At 42.5% G+C, this 27,570-nt stretch overlaps 2 protein-coding genes across 2 annotated transcripts; one reads left to right on the forward strand and one right to left on the reverse strand.

Moving 5' to 3' along the window:
- Positions 1 to 1,907: 1,907 nt before the first annotated feature.
- On the forward strand, positions 1,908 to 26,365 carry cUnh18orf63 (chromosome Un C18orf63 homolog; the record flags this gene model as incomplete). Its single annotated transcript, XM_079489837.1, has 15 exons — positions 1,908 to 2,035; positions 2,403 to 2,481; positions 3,082 to 3,138; positions 3,600 to 3,711; positions 12,014 to 12,055; positions 14,282 to 14,358; positions 14,554 to 14,666; positions 16,904 to 17,000; positions 17,568 to 17,653; positions 18,820 to 19,006; positions 22,568 to 22,826; positions 23,222 to 23,373; positions 23,733 to 24,455; positions 25,049 to 25,132; positions 26,230 to 26,365. 15 exons carry the CDS (start codon positions 1,908 to 1,910, stop codon positions 26,350 to 26,352), a joined length of 2,319 nt encoding a protein of 772 aa, XP_079345963.1. The 3' UTR covers positions 26,353 to 26,365.
- Positions 8,919 to 10,456, reverse strand: LOC306912741 (G-rich sequence factor 1-like). Its single transcript, XM_079489187.1, has 2 exons — positions 9,289 to 10,456; positions 8,919 to 9,169 (listed from the first exon to the last, which is right to left on the reverse strand). Exons 1-2 carry the CDS (start codon positions 10,380 to 10,382, stop codon positions 9,166 to 9,168), a joined length of 1,098 nt encoding a protein of 365 aa, XP_079345313.1. The 5' UTR covers positions 10,383 to 10,456; the 3' UTR covers positions 8,919 to 9,165.
- Positions 26,366 to 27,570: the final 1,205 nt, after the last annotated feature.

Here is a 27,570-nt window from a genome sequence, read left to right on the forward strand (position 1 = left end):
AATATATCACATAGTGGGAGAGGGGGCTAAATTCACACAAAGGTTCAATCAAGTTCAGCACGCCTTTCAACTTCAAGGAAACCAAACGTTCTCACGCACGCACGCACGCGCGAACACACACACACACACACACACACACACACACACACACACACACACACACACACACACACACACACACACACAGCGCACTCTGTCTCTCTTTTGTCCAGTCCTACTCTACAGCTATAATTGATTGATTGATTGAAGAATGTATTAACAGTTTGCAGAATTACAGTACATTTCAAGCACAAACTCAATACAAAGGCTGTTAACTGTGAGTGGACGACCCAATTAAGCATTACACTTGTTTCCAATAGGGTCCACCATGTTCAAATCATCAAAACATTTAGAGACGTACAAATAGACACTTCTATAGACAGAACAGGAATTCATCATAAAGGAGGTAAAAAGGGAAAAGAAACATATACAGTGAGGGGAAAAAAAGGGGTGGGCAAATGTTATCTAAATAAAAGCAGTATAATAACACAGGCTCCATGTCACTTTGTATATCCTTATTTATTCATTTTTTAAAGGAGGAAACGCAATAAATGCCTACATGAAGTGGAGAGGTCAATAGCCTATTAAAATACATCCAGGCAATTTATATGAACATGTGTGACTGTTGTGACATATATCTACTACAGGATGTTAGATTTGCCATTATTCTCTGAATTTATTTCTTGTAAATTATTCTAATTATTTCTAATAATTATTTAATGGACAATATAGTTTGTCTTTTGGAAAGTAAAACTAGTTAATCTATTCATTTATATTTACCTTTTTTTTGTCTTTGTGACAACTATGTGACAGACAACCAGTCACACAGCCTAAGCACACAGCGCGATGCGTCCCTCTGGGTAATGGGATCCAGAGTATCACGCAAATCAGTGGGATCTTGTTGGCCTGACAACCAACTAGCCAATCACACAGCGCGATCCGCGATGCGTCCTTCTGGGCGATGGGACGAATTGCTTAGCAAAGGCGGGAAGTGTCTGAGGTCTAAACAGCAGGTTGCTGCTAGAATAACATCGACACATTTACAGGTTTATTTTTAAACGACTAAAACATTATACTTTGAACAGTGCAGTGCAGTGTTATTCAACAGTTAACAATAAATGAATGTTTCATAATTGAAGGTTTGTGTTCTGGAGATGAACCAGCTGCTGTGAATTAACAGGTGAGTTGTTTACACACACACATTATGCATGTATTTTTTAATAATGTAATACTACAGTTTTATGGACAGAATGTATGATCATGGGGAGCTATTAACACCATGATGAGATAATATACACAGATATTGGCCCAATGACATGGCTCTCAAACAGTTTTCATGTCAAGGACCCCCAAATTAATGTGTTGGATAGCATTCATGTTAAACCCTAGCTCTGGTTTCTAAATGAAACGCATTAGAGCTATGGACCAGAGCTAGTTGAACCCTAGCCTGGCTAATAAGCCAGACTAATATCACACAACACTGTCCTTTTTTTTGCCAACGGCTGATTCGGTCTGGTTTATTAACCAGGCTAGTTGAACCCCACCTGTGGTTGTTATTTGATAGCATGTTATTTAATTAGAGAACAAATGTACAGAATGAAATTTAGATAGCATGTTGTTTTAGACAGTGTTTACTGTTTACCTTGTTACCTATAGTTACTTAGGAACTACACAGTTACTACACTGCCTGACTGTGCCTTTTACCTCACTTATAACTAGTCGCTCAGAGTCAGACCACTCAAAAGCGAGTAGGCCTACAATGAGCAAACAGATGGGGGTCTTTTGACATAAAACGTGTGAGAACCGCTATGCTAAATGCATGATTGTAAATGGTTGTTGTTGTTTTGTTGTTGTTTTTGTTGTGTAGGATGGTTGGCACAGCAGAGCAGTCGTTGTTCTTTGTGAGTGTTCCAGAGCTGAGCAGGCTGTGTTGGGTCGCTGTGTCTCTACAGCAAGATGAGAACGAACCCAGAAATAAACAGATACAAACATGCAGGTCAGACACACTATGGACATATACTATTGTTTGATTGATTTATTGATGTTTTGGCAAATATGCATATAGATATAGACCAAATCATCATATAGCCATCACCAAAAAATAGGCTATATATTTCCAGATAGATAACACCAGCAGCGTGGCATTGAAGCAGTTCATTAATTGACCTTATTTCTGGAAGAACACATGATTTATTAACATATTCTAACACAATGGTTAGATTAACATTTTAACTGGATCATAGTTTCAATAACTAAATAGTAAATTAATTGTGTGTGTGTGTTTGTGTGTTTGTGTGTTCGTGTGTTCGTGCGTGCGTGCGTGCGTGCGTGCGTATCTATCCAATTGTGTGTGTGTGTGTCAGGGAGCTAGTGTTGCTGTACTCTGACATCTTGGCCTGTCCTGCCCTGGATTCCTTCTCTGAGATCACCCTGATCATGGCTGTAAGACACACACACACACACACACACACACACACACACACACACACACACACACACACACACACACACACACACACACACACACACACACACACACACACACACACACACACACACAGTGCAACATTACTTCAACATAAGGTACAGCATGAAGAAAATGACACATTCCGTTACGTCTGGGTTTCCGAGGCTTCATTAATTAATCAAATAAACCAGTTCAGACAACTTTTGTGATTTTATACTATAAATATGAATTTATTACACAGTGCTAATGTTAACTGAATTGGATTGAAACCCTATATATTCTTCATTGACCGGGGTCCCCCAGGCGTCTATAATTGGTTCCCTCCCCCCCCCCCCCCCCCCCCCCCCCCCCCCCCCTTGTGTAGGTGTAATACGCCATTGGGAAGGAAAGTTCTAAATTCCCCATTCAAGTTTAAAGCTGTGCTAAAATCAAGGCGCACACACACACACACACACACACACACACACACACACACACACTGGAAGAGTAACTCTAACAACCCTCATTATGACGCACTGGAACGTAAATACACCAATATACCTTCGGACACAATCTCTCTGTCTCTTCTTTTTCAGACCTCGTTTTTCAAGAAAGGAATAATCCAGGCTTATGGACAGAGGCACAATCTGCAGGTGAGATAGACTGAGAAATGAATGGATGGATGTACTGTACAGTATGTGGAGCATAGTATCTAGGGTTTAATTAAGTGGCTAAATGATATTTACATAGATGGATAGATTTATGTAGTGGAGTTGTTCTCAAAGTGGGGTCCGGAGACCCCTTGGGGTCAATGTTAGATGTATGTATGAAAGACAGACAGACAGACAGACAGACAGACAGACAGACAGACAGACAGACAGACAGACAGACAGACAGACAGACCTAGATAGATGGATGGATGGATGGATGGATAGATACTGTACATGTGTCTCTCGATCTCTCATTGTGTGTGTGTGTGTGTGTGTGTGTGTGTGTGTGTGTGTGTGTGTGTGTGTGTGTGTGTGTGTGCGTGCGTGCGTGTGTGCGTGCGTGCGTGCGTGTTTATGTGTGTGCGTGAGTGCGTGCGTGCGTGCGTGCATGTGTGTGTGTGTAGGTGTCTGGTCCTCGGAGTGTGTTACCAGGCCTCTTGCAGTGTTGCGTGTCGTACTCCTTGACCTGCAGACTGGCTCCCTTCTGGAACAAAGCAGGAGCCTTCCTCATCTCTGGTACTGTACACATGTTACACACACACACACGCGCGCACACATGGCATGTACACACCCATAAACCTCCTAGCGCACCCGCCCCTATAGACCAGAATGCACACTGGCTGGGCCAGGCTACCCTAACCCTAACCCCGTACAAATGGAACCAAATTAGCATCCACATTCTGATGTAAATTAAGACTCGTGATTTTTACAGTCCAGAGTAAAATTATTAGACTTTACAGTGTATAGGCAAGACTGGGATTCCAGAGACAGAAATCATATCAAATGGGGTTCGTGACAGCGTAGTTTGAGATCCTCTGTGCTCGGGGGTATCATATATTTTTTTGAATGAAGCTATCAAGCTGTGCTCGATGTCCTTTTCCATCACTTTCAATATGCAGCATCGGCAATAGACACAAAAGAAGACATTTTGCTAGAACATCACTGGCACATTTGCTGTTTCCTGTCTTGGTTTCACTGACCAATGGCATGTTTTGCATAGCGGGTAGTACGGCACTGTGCTGTGTCACACCATTTCCATATAATGAATTGTGTGTAACCTTTTGTCAACAATCTCCTCCACTTATTCTCCTCTCCATCTTGGTAGCTGCATGCTCTGGCTCATGTAAAATTGTAAATAACGCATGGAAATGAGTGTGTAGTGTATAAGCCTGACATGCAAGCCAAAAGCAGCAGTCTGACTGGTTGTTGCGTTTATTTCTGCTTTTAGATTCATCCATATTGAGTATTCTAAGGCCTGACTTTCATCATCGTGATTCGTTATCAACATTCATTTAATCACGATTCGCTATTGGTGCAACTCCAACTTGTAGATTGGTAAATTTCACTATTTTTTGCACCCCACTGTTGGGTGACAAGTATAAAATAGTCAATTTGTTGATTAGCAATAGAATAAGCGCTAAGAAAATAATCAATCATTGCAGCCATATTTATATTAACCCATTTTGGGCGGGAACCCCCTTTGGTGTTTTAAACATTATGTTATAATTTAGCTATTAAAAAATAGCAGATCTACAAGCTCATAGCGCGCTTGAAGATTTAGAAGATTTTTTTTTAATTTTGAGGTCAGGCCTAAATGGGTTTTAATGAAATATAATCAATGTAAAACATGTGGTCAGAGATCTCTTATTATGAGAGCTGTACTATACAGCAAAGTCCACCTTGTAATCATTGCCTTAATTCCGGATGTTTGTTGCTGTGGTCAAAGGTTGATCTGTGTGTGTGTGTGTGTGTGTGTGTGTGTGTGTGTGTGTGTGTGTGTGTGTGTGTGTGTGTGTGTGTGTGTGTGTGTGTGTGTGTGTTTGTGTGCATGCGTGCCTGCCTGCGTGCATGCGTGCCTGCCTGCGTGCGTGCGTGCCTGCCTGCGTGCATGCGTGTGTGTAGAATTTATTTCACCAGCCTTCACCTTGACTCCAGTTTGATAATGAAATAACATTGATTGTGGGTGTGTGTGTGTGTGCACTGCAGGTGTGCCGTAATTCACGTACAAATTGGTCTGTAATGATTTTTTACTATAATACCATGGCACCAGGTTGAATTGTTTTCCAGCTGCGAATATCTCTGCCTAAATCTGAAATCACATGAAACAAAACCACTACAATTATTTGAAAACTCTTAATAGTTACTTTGCATTTTTAGATTAAAGGGGCATTCCACTCATTTTCAACATTTTGCTATGTCATTAATATACCTTAGAGCTGTTAAAAAGTATGGAAAAAATCATTAACATGGTGAAACACATCTTGATGACATCATCAAGATGTGTTTCACCATGTTAATGATTTTCTTCAGACCTCCAGTTCTAGGAAACACAGAATGGGGGGACCTTTTTATTATTTCCACACAACAGCTCTAAGGTATATTAATGACATAGCAAAATGTTGAAAATGAGTGGAATGCCCCTTTAATAATACAAAGCATACAGTACATTAGCCACTTTATGCCCTATTTTATTCTTGGGCTATATAGCAGATCTATAAGCTGACAGTGTGTCCTGAGCTTGTAGATTATCTATTTTTGAAGAAAAAAAAGAAATGGTTTGACAGAGTTTGGAATATGTGAGTACTCTTTCGTTGGTACTATAAGTATGTTTTGAAGCTAATCTTATTGTACTTTTAATCAAGTACTTTTTTGTCTTTTTACTCTTTTTACTACGTAACAGAGTATGTCTCGTCTGCATTGCATCTGAGTGTACATTGCATGTTTTCATTTTCCCTGCAGTGTGTTGCTGTTTGAATGATAAGCCACCACTGAAGGTCTGTACTTAGCCTTGCTTTAGTTTGGAGGCCGTTACAATCAAATTCCTGCTCGCTTGTCCTAATCTATAAAGTCAAACTAAATCCTAGAGGAGAGCGTGCCCTGACTGCTCTCAGAAGCTTGAAAAAGCTGATCAGTATTGATCCGTATGGTGGGGAAAAACTATAGCAGAAAATGGTGTGTCTTTCAGGAGCAGAGTTTAAAAGCAGTTTATTAACTATCAGCTACAGTAGCAGTAAGTCAGTGGAATGCTGTAATGTGAACGACCTTGAAAGATAAATGTAGGCCAGACAAGTTTTAAACCACTGTTGTATTCATCAGCTCTGCAGTCAGATAATCCACTGTGTGTGTGTGTGTGTGTGTGTGTGTGTGTGTGTGTGTGTGTGTGTGTGTGTGTGTGTGTGTGTGTGTGTGTGTGTGTGTGTGTGTGTGTGTGTGTGTGTGTGCGCGCGTGTGTCGTGTGAGTTTGTGCACGCTTGCGCAAACAACACACGTTGGCTTGACCTGATATATTGACCCGATGTGTTGACATCAAAACGTTGTCACGCTCTTTCTGACTTGCACCCTCCTATTAATTAAAAAGGTTTTAACTGTCCGTCATGCTCCAGTGCCTTCCTTACTGGTGATGCTTACCTGTCCCCAGTGGTGGAAAGTAACTAAGTACATGTACTCGAGTACTGCTACGATAAGTAGAATTTTGAAGTATTTGTACTTTACTTGAGTATTTCCAATTTCCAATACTTTTACTTCTACTCCACAACATCTCAGACCCACATTTTTTACTTTTACTCCGCTACAATTATTTGAAAACTTGAGTTACTAGCTACATTGGAGAAAGGGGCATTCCACTCATTTTCAACATTTTACTTCATCAAGATGTGTTTCACCATGTTAATGTTTTTTTCCAGACCAAAAAAAAAAACATTAACATGGTGAAACACATCTTGATGATGTCATCAAGATGTGTTTCACCATGTTAATGTTTTTTTTCATAATTACAGTTCTAGGAAAAACAGAATGGGGGGACTTTTTTATTATTTCCACACAACAGCTCTAAGGTATATTAACCACTTCAACGCTATGCATTTCGGCCATTTGAAAAAGATGTTGTACACATTTTGAACTTGTGACTGAAATGGGACATTCTGCAATAGGAGTACTTTTTACTTTTAGTAGTTTAAGTAGCCTACATTTGGATGCCGATACTTTTGTACTTTTTTTTTTAATACATTTTGAATACTGGGCTTCTACTTGTAACGGACTAAACGGAGTACATCTATGCAATATTCGCAATATTGATACTACTTTTACTTACAGTAAGTAAAACAATTGAGTACTTTTTCCACCACTGCCTGTCCCGCTCCTGATCAGCCTGAAATTGGCGTGAGGTGCGTTTGAACCCCTTTGTACCCCTCTGCGTGAGAATTTAATTCATTTGATTTAACACTAGCATGTCTGAGAGGTCATTGTCTTCACCAGGCCGAAGGCATGGGGAGAGAGTATGTTTTGCACTCCGTCCGTGTGTGTGTGTGTGTGTCCGTCCTTCCGTCCGTCTGTTACCAGCTAATCTCCGGCACCGTTAACCCGGTCGATGCCAAACTTTGCACACACACTCCCTGGATGCCAACGATGAACCTCTGCCCCACATTTTCCAGTGTTTCCACTGTTATAGCGCCACCATGAGGCAGCTTTTTACATTCTTTACCTAAAACTGCACCGATCTGCGTGAAATGTTGCATGCACACTCCCTAGAGGCCAAGGACAACCCTTTGACCTGCATTTTCCGCATCTGCCTTTTATAGCGCCACCAGGAGGCCGACTTTTGTAAAACACATTTTTTTATATTACTCCTCCAGATTCTGTCCAAAAATCTCACAAATCGTTACGCAGTATCTCTATGGTCATGTGCTCAAGTCGGATCTGTCCGATATTTCATATTCCATCCTAATTGGCTATAATTGGCTTTCACAGTTTGCAAGATTGCCCCGTTTTGAACAAAAGCCTCAAATCATGAACGCAGCATGCAATTTACGTGAAATCTTTCACACATTTTCTTACTAGGCTGAGGAATATATCCCACCCTTTTCACATTGGCCTGTTATAGCGCCACCAACAGGTTGATTTTTGCAAAACACATTTTTGGAACAAAATGCCTCAAATCATCCAATAAGCCTATCTCACAGAATTTCCCCGCCCCCCTTAATACGCCCCCTTTCGGGGTTAGTGGTGATAGCGTGACGTCACTCCATAGACGCTTCATGTTAACAGAGGTAATTTAAGAAGTCTACAACTTTTGTTTTCTCAAGGTAAGGTTTGTTCTATCTGTTCGAGCTGATTTACCATATTGTTTGCTTCATAATAATATTGGTCTGTCACATTTTTACATTAGAAAATGTACTTAGATTCTCCAGAGAAAAAAACGTGTAAATGCTCATGTTAAAGTCACCACTATTTACCGGAAGTGGGCGTGAAAAACGGGCTGTGAGATAGGCCTATTGCCATCAAAGGCGTATGAAGAAATGGCACCCTTTTCACATTGGCCTATTATAGCGCAACCAGGAGGCCACAACCTGACCTGCCCTGGTGGAGACCTGTGCCCCGAGGGGCACTTTTTCTAGTTTTGACTGTTTTTTTTAGATTTTGAAGTTGATTATCTTTGCCCATGAAGCTTTCAGATGGTTTCCCTTCCATGACCATCATCATCCATCACCATTCCATCATCTCAGAAATTTATTCCATAATTTTTGACATCTGAAAACATTTCTAAATATGAATTTCAGGCTAGCACATGCTACTTCTGTCTGATTTTACTTCAGACATGCTAGTGTTGTGGTTCAGTGGAAGGCTATCATCCACTGTCTTTAGAGTGACACGCACACGGACTGTAAAATGTAATGGTTTGTGTAATCCTTTTTCTGTGATGTTGTGCACATTTTATTCATAAAAAAGTTACATAGTAACGCTTTATACTGCTGGACTGCAAATTAACCACACCAACACCTGCATTGTCTTCTAATCCGAGAGAAATGGAGACTGTTTATATACATTTATATCCGGGTAATGTACATTAAACATTTCCAAGCAGTGAGAACACTGTTGGAGAAATGTAGCCTTATTTGTTTTGACACAGGAATGTTTATTGTTAATATCCGCTTGTCAGGCAATAGGAATTGTTCTTGTCGTGCAGTTTCATATTCACCTGCCAAGGACAATAAAACAATGATCAAACTCCCCCTGAGAACATATACTGTATGTTTAGTGTACATACTGTATGGATACATTAACACAAAGTATTTGACTGTATAGGCCGTTTCTCACCCTTCATGAGTCTTCTGACCGGAGTTCAGAAACAACTCAATGTATCGCTCTCCCATATGCGCCTTGTCCCTGGACATGGATGAGACTGCATCCTCGTGGCATGAAAAGTACACATCAGCTTCCCCACTTGGTCTTCCATCTGGACCATGTTCAATAAGGATCTTGCTTAGAGCTAATGGATAGAAGAACTGAACAATGTTGGATGCCGTAGCGCTGAAGGGGAGGCCTCTCATATGTACATGAGTCGTCATTGCAGAGCTATAATTGGATCCGGTCTTGGGGTGTGACTCCCTACCCAGGTTAGTCTTTCCTGGGAACGGGTGAGAGCTCTCTTGATAGAGTTGCCTATCAGGCTCACTCTTTCCTGGGGATGAGCGAGAGCTGGCTTGAGAGGGCAGCTCGGCTGTCATCAAATATAAATTAATCTGCTTCTCACTGCTTGGGAACACCTCGATGTATCTGGTACCTATGAGCTCCCTGTCCTTCTGGAGGGCATCGTTCGCATGGTCCTGAGAGACAAACTTCACATATGCCTCCCCTGTGTTTCTCCCTGTATGATCTAGGATCACTGTGATCCCGCCGTTCACTATATCCAGTCCTGCAAAGAACATCATGATATCTTGCTCTGTGGAATTGTAGGGAAGCCCTCGGAGTCGTACCACCCCATCACTGGCTGGCAAATGGACTTGTTGCTTCAGAATAGCCTCTGCATGGACGTTTGTAACCTCAAAAACTTCAACATAACGTGGACCAAGATACTCTCTGTCTTTCTCCAAGGCTTTCCTCACATCCTCCTCAGTCTCCATCTCAAGGAAGGCCTGACCGTTTGGCTTCCCGTGGCCGTTCACAGTTAGATGGACCCCCTTTGCCCCATCACGAATTGTACATTCTGAGAAAAACTGCAGGAGATCTTCAGCTGTGCAGGTCCATGGGAGCCCTTTGGTCTGAACAACGAACACATCCGTTTTCTCTGGTTCTGGATGAGGGGTGTAGGCTGGCAATGGTGGGTAGTCATCTTCAATGGATGTCCCAGCCTTGGTACAAAGGCTGTGTTGAGTTATTCTCAATGAAGACAGTGCAGAGAGGCTCTGCATTGATGGAGTCAGGGTGGAGATCCATTTACGGTGTTGATGGTGGTGAATAAATCCACACGATCGGGCTGTCAACACACTTGGCCTGGCAGCGACAAACCGGCTCAATAAAAACAACAAAGCTTTACTGTTACCAGACATGTTAGCGAAAGAAGGTGATAATTAACGTCTGGCTGAAAGCGATAGACACGTTTTACATACACATAGAAGCTGGCTATTAAACTAAACTTGTAAGCTAACAGACTTTTAGTTTTTAGTCCTTCAAGGGCAGTGACACCATGTGTGCTGCCTAGTATCAGAGCAGTGTTCCGTCAGCAGATATAACCTAAGATATAAGACTTCCGGTGGACGACCTCTCCAAAATACGAGTATGCAACACTACTCAAATGGGGACTGGTGTCCGAGTCTAGAACCCGCCGCAGTGGTCTAGACCCCTGACACGACGATATCAGTGGGTTGTAAGGCCAATATGCAGAGATATCTGGGACTGGGTTCTAAGGCCAAATATCCTCCTGACTCATTCATACAGAAGGTGATGGAGTCTCTCACGACAAGGGCGGGAGGATTAGCTGCTTGCATCTGAACTCAAGGGCAATATAAACCACTCTATATAGGGCTTCTGGCTGGATGCTTGTCACGATGACGACGCCAGTCGTCTACTCTATATCCATATATGGAGTTCTAATTGGCATGATGTCAGCATTAAATGTCTCTGGATACAAAGTATAAACATTAGTAGATTATATTTGTACTAGAGCGGTGCCAGTTTGGCACTGGCCTACTGGGAATGATGCAATTTGGAAATGAATGCCCCACCCAGTTATTATGTCTGTGTCCCTTATATGCTCATTATGGAGTTATTTGTCAGGCATGCCCAAATATGGAGTCTGGAGTATGGAGTCTGGGCACAGGCCTTTTGTGGCAGTTCTGGGCAACCGTGGGTCCGACCGACTCAAGGCTGGGCACTGCACTCTCTTTTTTTTGTTCAATTTCTTCACATGACATTACACATGTACATGAAACACACAAACATATGCAACCCCCACTGTTCCACACATATGAGAGAATACGTCAAATATTTGCTTCCAGTAGGTAGTGAGGGAAGGACACGTCCAAAACATGTGGCCTAACGAGGCTGGGGTCTGGCTACATCTTGGGCATCCAGGGTCTAGCATGTTAAAGAGCCTGGCCAGCTTATCCCCTGAATAGTGAAGTCGATGTAGTATGATATGATAAGTATATGGCTTTTAGTGGTCAGATGGGTGGACCACGTGATACTATGATGATATGGTATGATTCACGGTTGTGAACTACGTTATATCATCTGTTTTCACTACTTTTGTGTGACACTGTTGTATGACAAAATAGGGAATTCATTCATGAAAAACATGAACATAAAATGTTTAAATATGGAGATATAAGGTTGTTCTGCCCGGCAGCAACAATATACTCTACGTGCGTGCGTGTGTGTCTTTGTGGGTGTGTGTCTTTGTGGGTGTGGTGTGTTTGTCACTGTTGACAGCCAGATAACCGTTTGTATAATGCCATGTTATGTGCAGGTTAAAGTGACTCTATATGGCTGATCATCATTGCATAACATCCCTGCCTTTCTGTCTCTGCTCTTCTCTCTCCAGGACAAGACTTTCTGACGGAGAACGGCAGAATGAGCGCTGTCTGTATGTTACTCTTTCATTTGGTCAATCTACCATAGTAGATTCCCAACCCAAGCTGCAGGGGGCTGGGGCCCACTGGTGGGCCCTAATGATATTGCATGTGGACCCCCACATATTTGGCAAAACACTTTGAATGATAATATAACATTAATATAAAAATCAGAGCAGTCTGAAGCGAGTGGTGCAACAGCACCCCCTATTGGTACTCTAAACATCGGGACATAGGGACATAGGTTAGGACATAGGGAGGGACATAGGGACATTGCTGTTCCTTGGAGTAGTTGCACCACTCAAAAAGAGAATAATGCAAGAAAAAATAAGTCATGGTGATGAGTGGAACACAATCGGTTGATTCACCCTAATACTAAACGTGCTCTGAAATTGCACGTGGTCCACCCATCTGACCACTAAAAGCTGTAGCTGAATGTCTGCTGTGTTTAGTGCTGAGATGGGTGAGCTGCACAAGCTTTAGTGATCTTTCCAGTTGGCCCTGATCCAGTAAAAGGTTGGGAACCGCTGATCTACTGTAAAATCTAGCTGTCTTTTGTATACACTGTAAATATCGTTGGCAAAAGGTTAAAGGTTAAAACATCAACACACTGTTTTAAAGCTCCCACACTGTTATTAATGATTAATTTATTGAAAATGTTCAATAACAGAAATCTCAGGGGCAGGTAAATAATGAAAAGACTATGTTGTTGAGCAACACATGCCCCTCCCAGACAAAATACAGTTTCTCCCATTCATGTCCCAATTTAATAAGTAAGCCAATTCCCAATTCCCCAGCCAATTCCCAGTGCTCCATCTCTGCTAACCCCCACAATAAGAGGATGAAGGTCTCCTCCGATACCTGGGCCGTCCAGCCACCATCTCTGGTCAGCCAACTCACCAGAGACGTTACTGTATATATGTAGGATAGGCTTTTAGGATATTCTTTTATTTTATTTCTTCATGTCGTACTATCTTTGTAAACCCCTCATCATCATCTGTTTAAAGTCCACTTTCCAGGCACCACTGGGTCGGACTATGGCTTTCTTCCACCGGGAACGGTCCATGGCCAATTGGCCAGCTCATGTTCTATGCCGAGTGCTTATATCAGACAATATCTGCCGAGTCTTCTTATAGGCCGGGCCCAGCGTCTACTCTAAGTGAATCAACATTACTTCCTTCACCCACTTCCTTCCTTACTACGTGTCCGTACCATCAGTCTGCCCTCTGGACTGGTCTTTCTCTAATCTATCCCTCAGTGACACGCGGCACATCCATTTGATCATTCTCATCTCCGCTCTGTTCAGCTTCTCTTCATGCTCGACCCTCAGGGCCCATGTCTCACTTCCATACGTCATGCCACGTCTTCTGACGCAGGCTGAGTACACTTGCCCTTTTCATCTTCAGCGATGAAAGGGATGAAAGTTCCCTGAACTTCTTCTGTCCACTTCTCAACCTTTTTGGTCACCACTAGGTCCACCCCCCCATCACCATTAACCACTATTTTTCAAAAATAGCAGACCTACAAGCTCGTAGCGCGCCACTCGGTGGCGCACTATGAGCTTGTAGATCTGCTATTTTTCAATAGCTAAAGCATAACATAATGCTAACACCAAAAGGGGTTCCCGCCCAAAATGGGTTAATCATGTCTCCCAGGTAGCAGAAACTGTCCACCACTGCATATGTCGTCTACAAGCCTTCCTAACATCATTTATGAATTGTAAATGTATTTCCTATAACCTTTTCAGAATGTACTTTATCTTTATCTTTTTTGCGATTGATTATCTAACTTCTCAGATTAGACCCAATTCAAGATTACACACGAATCATTTTGTCGGTGCAGACCCAAATAATTGTAGTCAGATTATAGACAAATCATCTCTTCAAAATAGGCTCAAGATTCATGTCAGATTAGACACGGCAGGTAATATTAATGAATAATGAGGGTTGTTTAATGTTGTTTAAATTAAAAACTATATATGGTGTTGCATGTTTAATTGTAATTGAACCAGAGATGAAATTAATCAGAAATATGATTCTACCAGAGATGATTACAATATGATGTTCATATCGAAACACACACCACAATACTCCTTAACTGTGCGTGTGTGTGTGTGTGTGTGTGTGTGTGTGTGTGTGTGTGTGTGTGTGTGTGTGTGTGTGCGTGCGTGCGTGCGTGCGTGCGTGCGTGCGTGCGTGCGTGCATGTGTGTGAATATGTGCAATGCATGCATGCGTTTAGGCATGCAGTTTAGCACTAGTGAGAAGCAGCTATGTGTGAGTGTGGAAACCAACACCGTCAGACTGTCCCCAACTAGGGTGAGTAAACACTCACATAACTCTGTGTGTGTGTGTGTGTGTGTGTGTGTGTGTGTGTGTGTGTGTGTGTGTGTGTGTGTGTGTGTGTGTGTGTGTGTGTGTGTGTGTGTGTGTGTGTGTGTGTGTGTGCGTGTACTACTTGTATTTCTATACTTGTAAGGGCTGATGATAAATTGAAGTGTGCGTGCGTTGCAGTTGGAGGACTTTGACATTCCATCCATGGTGTTGAAGAACTTCCGGAGCCATTCTGACGCTGTCATCAGTGGTTACTCTCTGGGAGGAAACCCCTGGTGTTACGTTCTGCCCAGGTAACCACTGAACACATTACTATTAGTATTCTAATACGTTCTGCCCAGGTAACCACTGAACACATTACTATTAGTATTCTAATCATGGGAGGAAACCCCTGGTGTTACGTTCTGCCCAGGTAACCACTGAACACATTACTATTAGTATTCTAATCATGTTATAGAAACCCCTGGTGTTACGTTCTGCCCAGGTAACCACTGAACACATTACTATTAGTATTCTAATCATGTTATAAAACCCCTGGTGTTACGTTCTGCCCAGGTAACCACTGAACACATTACTATTAGTATTCTAATCATGTTATAGAAACCCCTGGTGTTACGTTCTGCCCAGGTAACCACTGAACACATTACTATTAGTATTCTAATCATGTTATAAAACCCCTGGTGTTACGTTCTGCCCAGGTAACCACTAAACACATTACTATTAGTATTCTAATCATGGGAGGAAACCCCTGGTGTTACGTTCTGCCCAGGTAACCACTAAACACATTACTATTAGTATTCTAATCATGTTATAGAAACCCCTGGTGTTACGTTCTGCCCAGGTAACCACTGAACACATTACTATTAGTATTCTAATCATGTTATAGTAACCCCTGGTGTTACGTTCTGCCCAGGTAACCACTGAACACGTTACTATTAGTATTCTAATCATGTTATAGAAACCCCTGGTGTTACGTTCTGCCCAGGTAACCACTGAACACGTTACTATTAGTATTCTAATACGTTCTGCCCAGGTAACCACTGAACACGTTACTATTAGTATTCTAATACGTTCTGCCCAGGTAACCACTGAACACATTACTATTAGTATTCTAATCATGTTATAGAAACCCCTGGTGTTACGTTCTGCCCAGGTAAACACTGAACACATCACTATTAGTATTCTAATACGTTCTGCCCAGGTAACCACTGAACACATTACTATTAGTATTCTAATACGTTCTGCCCAGGTAACCACTGAACACATTACTGTTAGTATTCTAATCATGTTATAAAACAGTGGTTTTCAACCCTTTTCGTATCAAGGCCCAATTTTATATTTGGCATTTGAGCCACAGACCACCATTTGATGAGATGTTGTCTCTCAGAACCAAAACTGAAGAATATTTGGTTGTCATTGGATAAGATTTTGTCCACAATTCCATTCTTTAGTATGAGACAACAGATGTTTAACAATAGTTTTGATTGAGTCATGATTGATGATGATTTACACTCTCAAGAGAATAGAATAGAATAGAACTTTATTGTCACATCACATGAATTACAAGTAAGACAGTGGGTGAAAAGCATTGTAGTGCAGCTTGAAACAACAACAGCAGTTGAAAGTGCAAAAAAGTGCAAAAAACCTTAAGAACGTTTTCAAAAATAGCAGATCTACAAGCTCATAGCGCGCCACCGAGTGGCGCGCTATGAGCTTGTAGGTCTGCTATTTTTGAAAAATCGTGAAAATATTTATTTCAGAAAACTGGAGGATTTAGAAGATTTCTTTTAAATTTTGAGGTCAGGCCTAAATGGGTTAAACATATATAAGTGTTATCAACTCTCATCTATTAGCTGGGGACCACCTGGAACCCCCTGAAGGACCACTGGTATAAAACCACTGTTGTGTATGTAATGTAATGTAACCCTGGTGTTACACTGTGCCCTGCCTGAGTAACCACAGTGGCATAGCCAGGATTTACATTTTGGGTTGGGCGGCATTTCGGCCATGATTTGATCCTGTGTGAGCTTGTAGATCTTCTGTTTTTGCTACTTCCGTGCGACATTGTCAATGAACTGTAGTAGAACGGACGCAATTACAAGGTTTCTGAAGTAACCCGACCAACCAACCAACCAATAATAATAATTAGAATAATAATCCTTATAATCCGTTACCTGTAAATTAATTAATCGTTCATTTGATTATATATTTATGCTGGCCAGGGAAGGAATCCTGACTCACAGTCAGGTGGTGTTATACCACCTGTGTCCAGTAGAGGGAACCCTGTTACCACTTTATCATCTTGAATGAATGAAGTGAAGTGTTTCACTTGGGTTAGGGTTAATTAGCAATGTTGGTTGCTTGAATTAACCGTATTCATTACTTTTCTACTATTGATTTGTGTGTGTGTGTGTGTGTGTGTGTGTGTGTGTGTGTGTGTGTGTGTGTGTGTGTGTGTGTGTGTGTGTGTGTGTGTGTGTGTGTGTGTGTGTGTGTGTGTGTGTGTGTGTGTGTGCGTGCGTGCGTGTAGCATGAAGAGGGGTCAGATTATCACTATCAGTCGTCAGCTGAACAAAGACAGCCCCTTCAGAAGCTACGCTGACCTACAGAGACACTGGAACAGTCTGGTATACACAACGCACGCACAAACACACCTCTCTCTCTCTCTAGTCAAACTCTTTTAAACCAGTGATTTAAACCAGTGGTTTTCAACCATTTTCATGTCAAGGCCCATTATTTATTCGGCATTTGGGCCACGGACCACCATTTGATGAGTTTTAGCCTCTCAGACCCAAAACTAAATAACATTTTGTTGTTGTTGGATATGTTTCTACACACTGTAGTGGTGTTGGTACCATAGGAGAGAGATAACAGGCAAACGTTGATCAAAACTAAAATGTATTTTATTCTCTAATTGTGTAGACTTCTTATAAATTAAGTAATGCAGATGTTTCACCATAATGTAAAAGATAAGGGTGCATTTGGTTACCAACTCTACATCATTTAGCTGGGGACCACCTGGAACCCCCTCAAGGACCACTGATGGTCCCCGGACCAGTGATTCGGACCGGGGACCACCAGTGGTCCGGGGACCACAACCAGTAATTATTCAAATTCAAAGGTATGCACACCTACTGTGTACACCAGTGGTTCTCAAACCTTTTATGCGTGCGTGCGTGCGTGTGCGTTTACAGTATGGTTACAGACTTCCTGACCTATCAGAGGAGGAAGTTATCTACTGCAGTGTCTACTTCAAACCAGTGGGAGAGAGGCTGTTCACGTATCCTTAAACACGTGCGCGCACACACACACAGACACACACACACACACACACACACACACACACACACACACACACACACACAAACACACACACACACACACACACACACACACACACACACACACACACACACACACACTGGTGGAGCCTGTCTGCAGGGGCTCCTCAACTAGCAGGTGAGTCACTATGGTGCAGCACAACAACACGTCATGCAAGAATAAAAACTAGAATGCAGTCTTGGTGTGTGCGACCCATTACCTTTATTTCCACGAACAATCAATTGGCACAATTACTAAATTGGGGAGAAAAAGGGGTAAAAAGCAAAAGAAAGCTATACCACAGTAGATATATAGTGATAACTTATTGTATCGATTATTCAAATTATTATACTGCATTCTTATTATGAACCTGGTTTATTTATATCAGTACATCAGTATCAGTATTTATATCAGTACAAATTATTTTATTTGTATTAAGATGTTTTTTTGAGGGGCGCTAGACCCTCCTATGCCCAGCTTTGTGTGTCTGTGTGTACCCCATTGCAATGATTTGATTTGCTGAGGGCTTAAAAAGTGAGGATGCCGGCCTGGGCTGTGGCTCAGCGGTCCAGGCACCTTGGCCGGTAGTCCGAGTCTGGCAGTGTGCCGCGGGTTCGACTCCCGATCCCGACGGCCTTTACTGCATGTCACTCCCCCATCTCTCTCCCCCATTTCCTGTCAGCCTACTGTCTGTCCCTCTATACAAAATATAAAATAAAGGTGAAAGCCGCAAAAAAAAAAACATTAGAAAAAAAAAAAAAGTGAGGACGCCAAAAGTGATTGGCCGTAATGTGATGATGTAACGATGATGTATGATGATAAGAGAGCGGCACCCCTCACTTAACATTAGTGTGATTTTTATACTCAGTTTTAAGTAGGCTAAGTACTAATTGTCTTAAAAACCCATTTGTTGCTACATTGTTTTTATCATTATATTTCATTTTATTTCCTTATTCCCTATTTTTTTGGCTCCCACAGGACCCATGGGAATAAAAAACAAAAACACTTAATTTGCATTTTAACCCAGATTGAGAGTTATGCTTCAAGTGTCTCTAGTTAACCTACTTTAGTTTGAACTCACTTCTACAAGTTAACCTGGTTCGGGTCTTAACTCTGTATTCCAAGCTATCCTCTGAGCTGTATCAGACTGCAGCCAATAGAGCGCTGTTCCAGACTCCACCAGCAGGACGCGCTGGAGTCCTTCCTGTGTGACATCACGAACACACTGCACAGTGTGTGTGGAGTCCCTGTGCGCTGGACCAGTAAACCCCGCTACCACACCGCCACTTTGACCAGTTCAGCATCAACTCAGGTACGCACGCACGCACGCACGCACGCACGCACGCACGCACGCACGCACGCACGCACGCACGCACGCACGCACGCACGCACGCACGCACGCACGCACGCACACAGACAGACAGACAGACACACACACACACACACACACCACGCACGCACGCACGCACGCACGCACGCATGCAGAGTATAATGAGTGATTTATATTCAGTCTTTTCTTTCCATTCTTCCATTCCACTAAGATAATCTCAGTCATTAAGGGCTTTCTCTCTCTTATTCTTCTCTCTGTCTTCTTTCCACTCTTGTCTAACTGATTGCAGATGTCAAACGCACGTACGTGTGTGTGTATGTGTGTGTGTGTGTGTGTGTGTGTGTGTGTGTGTGTGCATCCGACATTTGCACACACGCGGGCACGCGCACGCACGCACACACACACACACACACACACACACACACACACACACACACATACACTCGATTTGACGAGTATCTGGGGATTGAAGTGGGAAGAGGAAAAGCGATTATCGGAGCAACTCCCATCCTGTAAGACACGAGGATAACTTTACGATCACACACACACACACACACACACACACACACACACACACACACACACACGCACACACACACGATGAGTGACAATGAGTGCAGGTTTTTATTTTATTTTATTTTTTCAAGCTACAAACATGCACGCACCCACGCACGCACACACACAAGCTTGCACACAAATTCTCCCAGTCAGAGTCCTTTTCTATATCCTGTGTCTACACTACCATGATGGGACTTCATTGTACAGTCCTGGTGGGTGAATCAAACTATCTATCCATGTGTCCAAGAATATTTTATGTTAAACCGTAGACCGAAGGTGCTTCTTGAATCAACGGCAGGGGCCACCAACATGTCCGTACACGGACAGATGTGTCTGGGTCCATTTGGTTCCATTTGTACACTCAGAGTTACAGACCCGTTATGGTCATTCAGGGCTAGCTATTTATATGTCCGCGGCAAAAACGGAATGTTGACAAAAATGTCCACCACCAGCCAGCATGGCGATGGCCTCTGATCAACAGGAGCCTGCAGGGAAAGGAGAAAAGATCAGAGCACTCAAAAATGGAAAGGATGATGTTACGTCAAATAACTTTAATGTCTATTTCAAAGTTTAAAAGCTTTTCAAAAGTAGGGGGGACTGCAGGGGAGGCAGGACATCTGCTTTATTTCCCTTGCATTTCAGCGCTTCTAGCTAACACAGACTGGTAGGCGGAACAGCAGGCGGAAAATAGCAGAAAACAGCATGAAAATTACCTTGAGCTGTCGAGCTCGAAGGCTCAAGGTTCTGCTCCACGAGAGATCCGCCGTAGTGATCCTTGAACCTGTGTTCTGCGAACCTGGGTAGATGTCTTCTTTCCCAAGTGGCCCATGTTCGAACGTATTCCTGAATCTGGTCACGTCTTCCTTATATGCTTTTTGCTATATTATATTATATTTGCTATATATCCGCTCGGGATATGAACCATATCCCTATATGGCAATCCACAACATTGTATATGGTGTCCAATCTGTCGTAGTCTGCTCATGACGCCAGTCCTGAATAGTCAGCCTGTGACACCTACAGTCCCTAAAGTGTTTTATTTATTTATTTATTTTCATTATATGAATCTCCTTCATCCAAATATGAAATCTTGGGTTGATCGTGATGCCCAAATGTAGTGCAATAGGTCGCTCACCCTAACCCCCTGAATAACCAAGATCATCTTGTTTGGCTGATCTAGCAACACAGCCAATCTACAAGCTTGCTGAAAACAAGCTTGTAGATCAACTATTTTCTGCGCGTGACACCATAATACAAGTATTATAACATACATGTGAGCATCAGGTGAATGGAATGCGAACGGTGTTGAGAAGGTCACAAGATTCAAGTTAAGTAAAAGTACCTCAACATTGTTCTGAAGTACAGTCCTTGAGTTAGTAAATGTACTCTGGTTCTTACTCCTAAGTTATAAACATCGATCTATGCCATCAGTGCCCTTGGCACTGTGTAACACTCTGAAAAGGACATGATGTCCGCATATTGATTGTGTTGGAAAGCAGTGGGACAACTTTGGGAGTGCTAGCGAGCGCCTCGGGAACAGAGGAGAGCAGTAATAATGTATGTCTTGCTGTGTTGGGAGACATTTGTCCAGAGAACTAATTAAGTTAAGGCTGGTTCTATATCTAACACGGTTTAATGAAAGGAAAACGTGTCAGGATGAATCATTTAGTTTTACATCAGGTTTTACATCAGCCTCAAGACTGTTTTTTTATTAGAAACACTCGAACATATTCTCTCCTCTCCTCGCCAGTCTTCATCTCTCCTCCTCTCTTCATCTTTCAAATGTTCTCCTTCCTTCTACTCTTCCTCTCTGCTCCTCAATTATCTCTCCTCTCCTCTCGTTTCTCCCCATCTTCCCTACCTTTTATCTCCTCCTCTCTTCCTCATTTATTCAACCATATGGTACTCTAATCTATAATGAATTGCATTTTTATAGCGCTTTTCCAAGTGCTTAAAGCGCTTTACAATGGTTCATTCATTGGGAGGTGAAGCGGCGAACAGTCGACGCCAGCGTCCTCACTTCCCACATTCACACACTAATGGTGGCAAGTTCACACCGACTCATTGGAGGCAATGTAGGGTTCAGTGTCTTGCCCAAGGACACTTCGGCTTGTGGACAGGAGGAGCCTGGATTCGAACCGCCGACCCAGGGATCATTGGACGACCTGCTCTACCTCCTTAGCCACAGCCGCCCTATTCAGTTCTATTCAGTTTTCAAAGCCCCACTGCATTACAGTACATTACGCCATTCTATTCTATTTTATAAATAAATTAATCTAATACATTTAGATAAAATATATATGATTGTGAAGTGACATTTCTCCAATATGGCACAGTGAAATGTTACATAGTAGTTACCATATTACCTATGTTCAGTTGTTCACCAGTGATCGAATGTGACATTCTCACATTTCCATGAGAACGGTGAACTAAAAAAAATCTAATCATGGTTTTTGCATTCAGTTGTTGATCATTTTCTTTGATATTTTGGAGCCCCTCCTATATGCCCAGCTTTGTGTGTGTACCCCATATAGCGATGATTTCATTGGCTGAGCATCCCATAGCGATGATTTGATTGGCTGAGCAAAGTACGTAGTGAGGATAAAAATCACCTGTGTAAAATTCTCCATTGATTGTCAATGGGAATTGAATGTTTGTGTAGGACAAAAAATACCGATTTGCTCGTCCACATATGATGTAAATTCTCCATTCATTGTCAATGGGAATTTGATGTTTGTGTAAGACGAAAATCTACACTAATAGCTGAATATAGGAGTCGCTAGCGCCCCTCAAAAAGTGAGGACAAAAAAATTTAAGTGATTATCCGGATTGGATAAAAAGTGAGGAATGTGATGTTGTATGATGATAAGAGCGCCCCTCACTTCACACTGGTGTGATTACTTTTAATAATGAACAGGCTTCTAGAGTATTTGATTCATTGAGAAGTTAATCAGACTTGTTGTATCGTGTCGTGTCTCTGTGCAGGTGTTGAGTGGGAAAGCAGTCAACCTCTCCACTCAGTCTCAGACTCAGTCCAGTCGTGCGGTGGTCCTCACCCAGCACCCTGCCTCCTCCTCCACCCCACACACCAAGCCCTCCGTTGGGCCACAGCCGCCAGCCAGGCCCCTTACCAGCCTCCAGCCTCCTGGATCTCAGAGCTGTGGGGACCAAATGGGCCGTACTGGGAGCAAAGAGGGGGTTCTGAATGGTGTTACTGGGTCCTCTTCGTCCACCCTCTCCCAAGGTTATTACTGATTTGAATGTTTCGTTGTTTTTATGTAGTTTGGACTTTCAATTTCTCAAGTATATTGTTTTATGGGGTTTGCTGGTTTAGTTTGGTTTTTAGTTTTTATAGCCAATAGCCAATCTATAAGCTCTGCACGTGTAGCGGCGTGCGTTCTGTGCTTGTAGATCGGTTATTAATCAAATATCTAAAATCAAATATATAGACTTTTTTCTCTATGATTTTAGTTTTAGTTTTGTATCACCACAATATATTTTAAGTTAGTTATATTTTATTGTAAAGCCTCTTTTTTTCTGTTTCAGTGACCAACATTTTTTTTTGTAGTAATGTAGTTTTCATTATTGTGTTAGTTTCAGTTAACTAGAACCTTTCTCTCTCCCCTTCTTGCATTACAGCCTCCTCCTTCTCCATTATCTCCCCCACCCCTCCTCCTCCCCCCAGTCATCAGCCAGTAAACCGAGTCGGTCCTAAATTGGTCCCCATCTTCCACAACCAGTCCCTGAAGCCCCACGTCAACATCACCCTGCTACTGGCCAACAAGCACAAGGTTAGTATAGAGCTTTGGTATTTTATTTTATTTGACTTTCTTTTCTCCAAATGTTTTCAGTCGTTTTTAAAGCAGGTTTGCTAGTTTAGGTTTTTTATAGTAATATGGGCTATAGTCAGTTGCGAGATTCAACTCTGGAAATAGCAGATTTCCAAGCTCATACTGCGTTGCATGAGCTTGCAAATGGGTTATTTTCACTATTTTTTAAGAAGAATATTATTGACAAAGACTAAACTAAGGACACATTATTCTATGATTCAGTGTGTGTGATTTTTGTAAAACCTCATTTATTTTTCAGCTAATTAAGATGTTTTGTCAATTCTAGTTTTAATTTGACTGATTTATTTTTTGTTGCCCAGAAACAGCAGGAGCAGCCAAGCAGAGGAGCAGAGGAGAGACACAGAGTGTCTCTACCTTCGTTCAGGAAGAACAGACCTCCCACCGCCGCGTCTTCACCTCCTGCTGCTCCCCTTGCCCTTCCTTTGTCTCTGTCCACCGCCTCCTTCTCTTCTTCTCTTTCCTCCTCCACCTCGTCCGCGGCACTCCCTCCCCCGCCTATGGTGCCTCTATTTGCCCGCCGGCCCAAGTCCAACGGGGTCTCCCTGCTCTCCCATGCTCACCCCAGGCCTAATCCCAATCCTAATCCCCTCTCTAATATCGGACCCAGTCCTAATCCCAGATCTACTCCCAATCTGATTCCTAATCCCCTCTCTCATCCAAGACCCAGCCCGTATCCCAGACCTAATCCCAATCCTAGTCCCCTCTCTAATCCCAGACCCAGTCCTAATCACAGACCTAATCCGAGTCCCAACTCTGATCCCAGATCTAGGGCTAATCCAACCCCGACCATCTCTAATCCTAGACCCAGTCTTAATCCCAGACCTACTGCCAATCCTAGTCCAATCTCTGATCCCAGATCAAGGCCCAATTTTGCTCCTAAATCTGGGCCCAGCCCCATTCCTAATTCCATCTCCAGGCAGGGAGCTGCTCTGGTCTCCAGGGCTGAACCTCGACAGGACGGGGGACCCCAGAATGCACCTCCCAGAGCCCTGGTCCCGTCTGATATGCCCAGCAACAGAGGAGTGAGTATTTCAATGGGTTTGTAGAGTGTGTCCCTATGTAGGGATGGGCAGTGATAATCATTTGTTTGACTCATCAGTAATGCGAGTACTGATTCTGTTTGTCAATCTTATTAACCTGACAAATATATCTTGTTTTGGCAGTTTTTCTTTTTTAAATTCATTGTTATTGGCAATAATGCAGCCGACTTTCCACTTTCAACTTGGCTTCCCTATTTTGGGCATTTTCTTCACTACGTTTATGCAACACTATTGTACAACAAAGTAGCGTACTACTGGGGGATACACAAACATTTTCTGCAGGAACAATATACATAGAGTAGTGACATCGAAACCTGTAAAACAAAGCATGTTTTGCGCACGTGCGTGTGTGTGTGCGTGTGTTAACAGACAATGTGTGCTGGGCCAGAGTTTATGCTATAAATGAATAGTAAAATATGTCAAACAACATAAAACTTGAAGTTTTACAGCTCAAATTAACAAGACGTGTGTGTGTGTGTGTGTGTGTGTGTGTGTGTGGTGTGTGTGTGTGTGTGTGTGTGTGTGTGTGTGTGTGTGTGTGTGTGCGCGCATGGTGCGTGCATGCGTATTTTCAGGGGGATGTGTTTGAGTCAAAGCCGAAAAGACCGAGGCCTGCTGTGCAAGACCTGGATGTTGAGATAATGGCCAGAAACAACCAGGTGTGTGTGTGTGTGTGTGTGTGTGTGTGTGTGTGTGTGTGTGTGTGTGTGTGTGTGTGTGTGTGTGTGTGTGTGTGTGTGTGTGTGTGTGCGTGCGTGCGTGCGTGCGTGCGTGCGTGCGTGCGTGCGTGCGTGCGTGCGTGCGTGCGTGCGTACGTGCGTGCGTGCGTGCGTGCGTGTTAAAGTGATGCATAGTTTGTAGTGGAGTGTTTTATCTGTGTCATTCATCACATTTACAGCCCCAGTCGTTGAGTTAAATCATTTTATACAGTGGGAGAGCTGCACTTTTACAAACAAACCGTGTGTCTCTGAAAGTACTGCTGTACCGACAATAAAACTACCATGAATGTACTGCTGTCCACCCGACTCTATAATAAAACTACCATGAATGTACTGCTGTCCACCCGACTCTATAATAAAACTACCATGAATGTACTGCTGTCCACCCGACTCTATAATAAAACTACCATGAATGTACTGCTGTCCACCCGACTCTATAATAAAACTACAATGAAAGACATGGGGCTGAGAACTGTACAGTACCACAATATAAAGATGGAGGCACACTCGTAGTGGACAGTAACAAAGTACTTTTACCTGAGTACTGTACTTGAGTATAGTTTTTGAATATTTATACTCAAAAGTATATATTTGTATTTGTATTTTTTTGGATACTACATTTGTATTTTTGGATACCGCATCAGGCAAATATTGTACTTTTGACTCCACTACATTTCTAGGAACGGAAAAAGTATGTTGTAAACTAATCAACACTTAAGTTCTATTTCAAATAATGAAAATCTACAAGCTCACAATGTGTTGCATTGCAGTGCTTTGAGAGCTTATTTCTGTTTGTTTTCTGTATTTCTTTTGCATATTTGAGTAGTTTTAAAAGCAAGCACTGCAGTGCTTTAACTCAAACGTAACTTTAAGTACAAATTTGACAGAGCAACTTTGACTTGATTAAGTAACATTTTGACCAGGAGTATCTATACTTTTCCCTCTACACCATCTATACGCTATCTCTCTCTGTCTGTCTGTCTCTCTCTCTCTGTCTCTCTCTCTCTCTCTCTCACTCTCTCTCTCTTTCTCTCCAGCTGTCCAAGGTGAACGCTGCGACCCTATTGGCCTGGCTCAGAGGAAGGGGCATGTCTGTCCGCGCCAGGGACAAGAAGGAACAACTCATGCTGAGAGTCATGAGTTGCCTGGCCGAGGCCTGACTCACACACACATTTTCACATGCTTGACCACTACGCCACTCTGTGTGTTGTAGTGAAGCCAAGGCTGGTACTGCTGTTGAGAGCTTTCACTGCAAGACAAGTCGGGTCACCATAAAAAAAAAGGCTGGCACTGAATATGTTTCTGGAAATCACACAATGTGGTCATTGAATTTTACACATCAACGTTACAAAGATGTCTACAATGTCGAGTTCCTTCTACTGTAGATTTGTGTGAAGTATTCTGTGCAATTTCAAAGTAGATTATAACTGTTATGTACAGCTATCGGTATGCAACTCCAACTTGACAGCAGCAGCAATCTTTGCACCTCTTGCCCCGGGCACTCACTCCACTGGGCTAGAGCTTCACTTGAAAAACCATCTACATTCAAAGTATCTGAGGTTTGCAGAAACGTATGCAACATGTTTTCTCTGTTGAATGGCTTGTTCATTACTACTCTAGCATGTGATTTATACCATTGTGTAACACTGACACGGTTGTCGTATACCGTAGGCCTACCTTACATAGTATTTAACACTGTTTCACACTGTTCGGGTTTCATGTTCAAATCGCCTGTCGGCTGCTGTAAGCCAACTTCCATTTTTTTGTACGTGATGTAGAAATGTTCATGCCCCCCAAATCAATACGTGCACACAAAAACACGCGCGCACCACACACACACACACACACACACACACACACACACACGCACACACACACACACACACACACACACACACACACACACACTTGTAAGCCAACATCCATTTCATCAAAGCTTATGATTTAGGCTCAATTAGACAAACCATTATCAGTTAGTAATGTATTATTTATGTATGTATTTATTTATGTATTCATTCATTTATTTGTTTGTTTATTTATTTACACATGTACAGGTCAACAACCCTAATCAATACACCACGCATTTTTGACAGGTCTGCATTTTAACAGAAATACATGTGCACAGACGTATACACACAACGTAAACACACGTGATGTATGCACAGATGTATGCACATGCGTGCACGCGCGCACACACACACACACACACACACACACACACACACACACACACACACACACACACACAGAGCTGTATTAATGCAGTGCCATGTGTGCTGAATGCTGCTGAGCCAGCAGTTTGAGTGAGGTGTAAATGATGATGGGTCCCTGAGGTGGTTTCCTAATTAAAACACTGGTTTGTTCAACCCGTCTCCTCC

The sequence above is a fragment of the Electrona antarctica genome, assembly GCF_951216825.1.
Source record: "Electrona antarctica genome assembly, chromosome: 20".
NCBI lineage: Eukaryota > Metazoa > Chordata > Actinopteri > Myctophiformes > Myctophidae > Electrona > Electrona antarctica.

Excerpts from the sequence above, each read along its gene's own strand:
- LOC306912741 (XM_079489187.1), bottom strand. The coding sequence starts at position 10,382 with ATGCAGAGCCTCTCTGCACTGTCTTCATTGAGAATAACTCAACACAGC.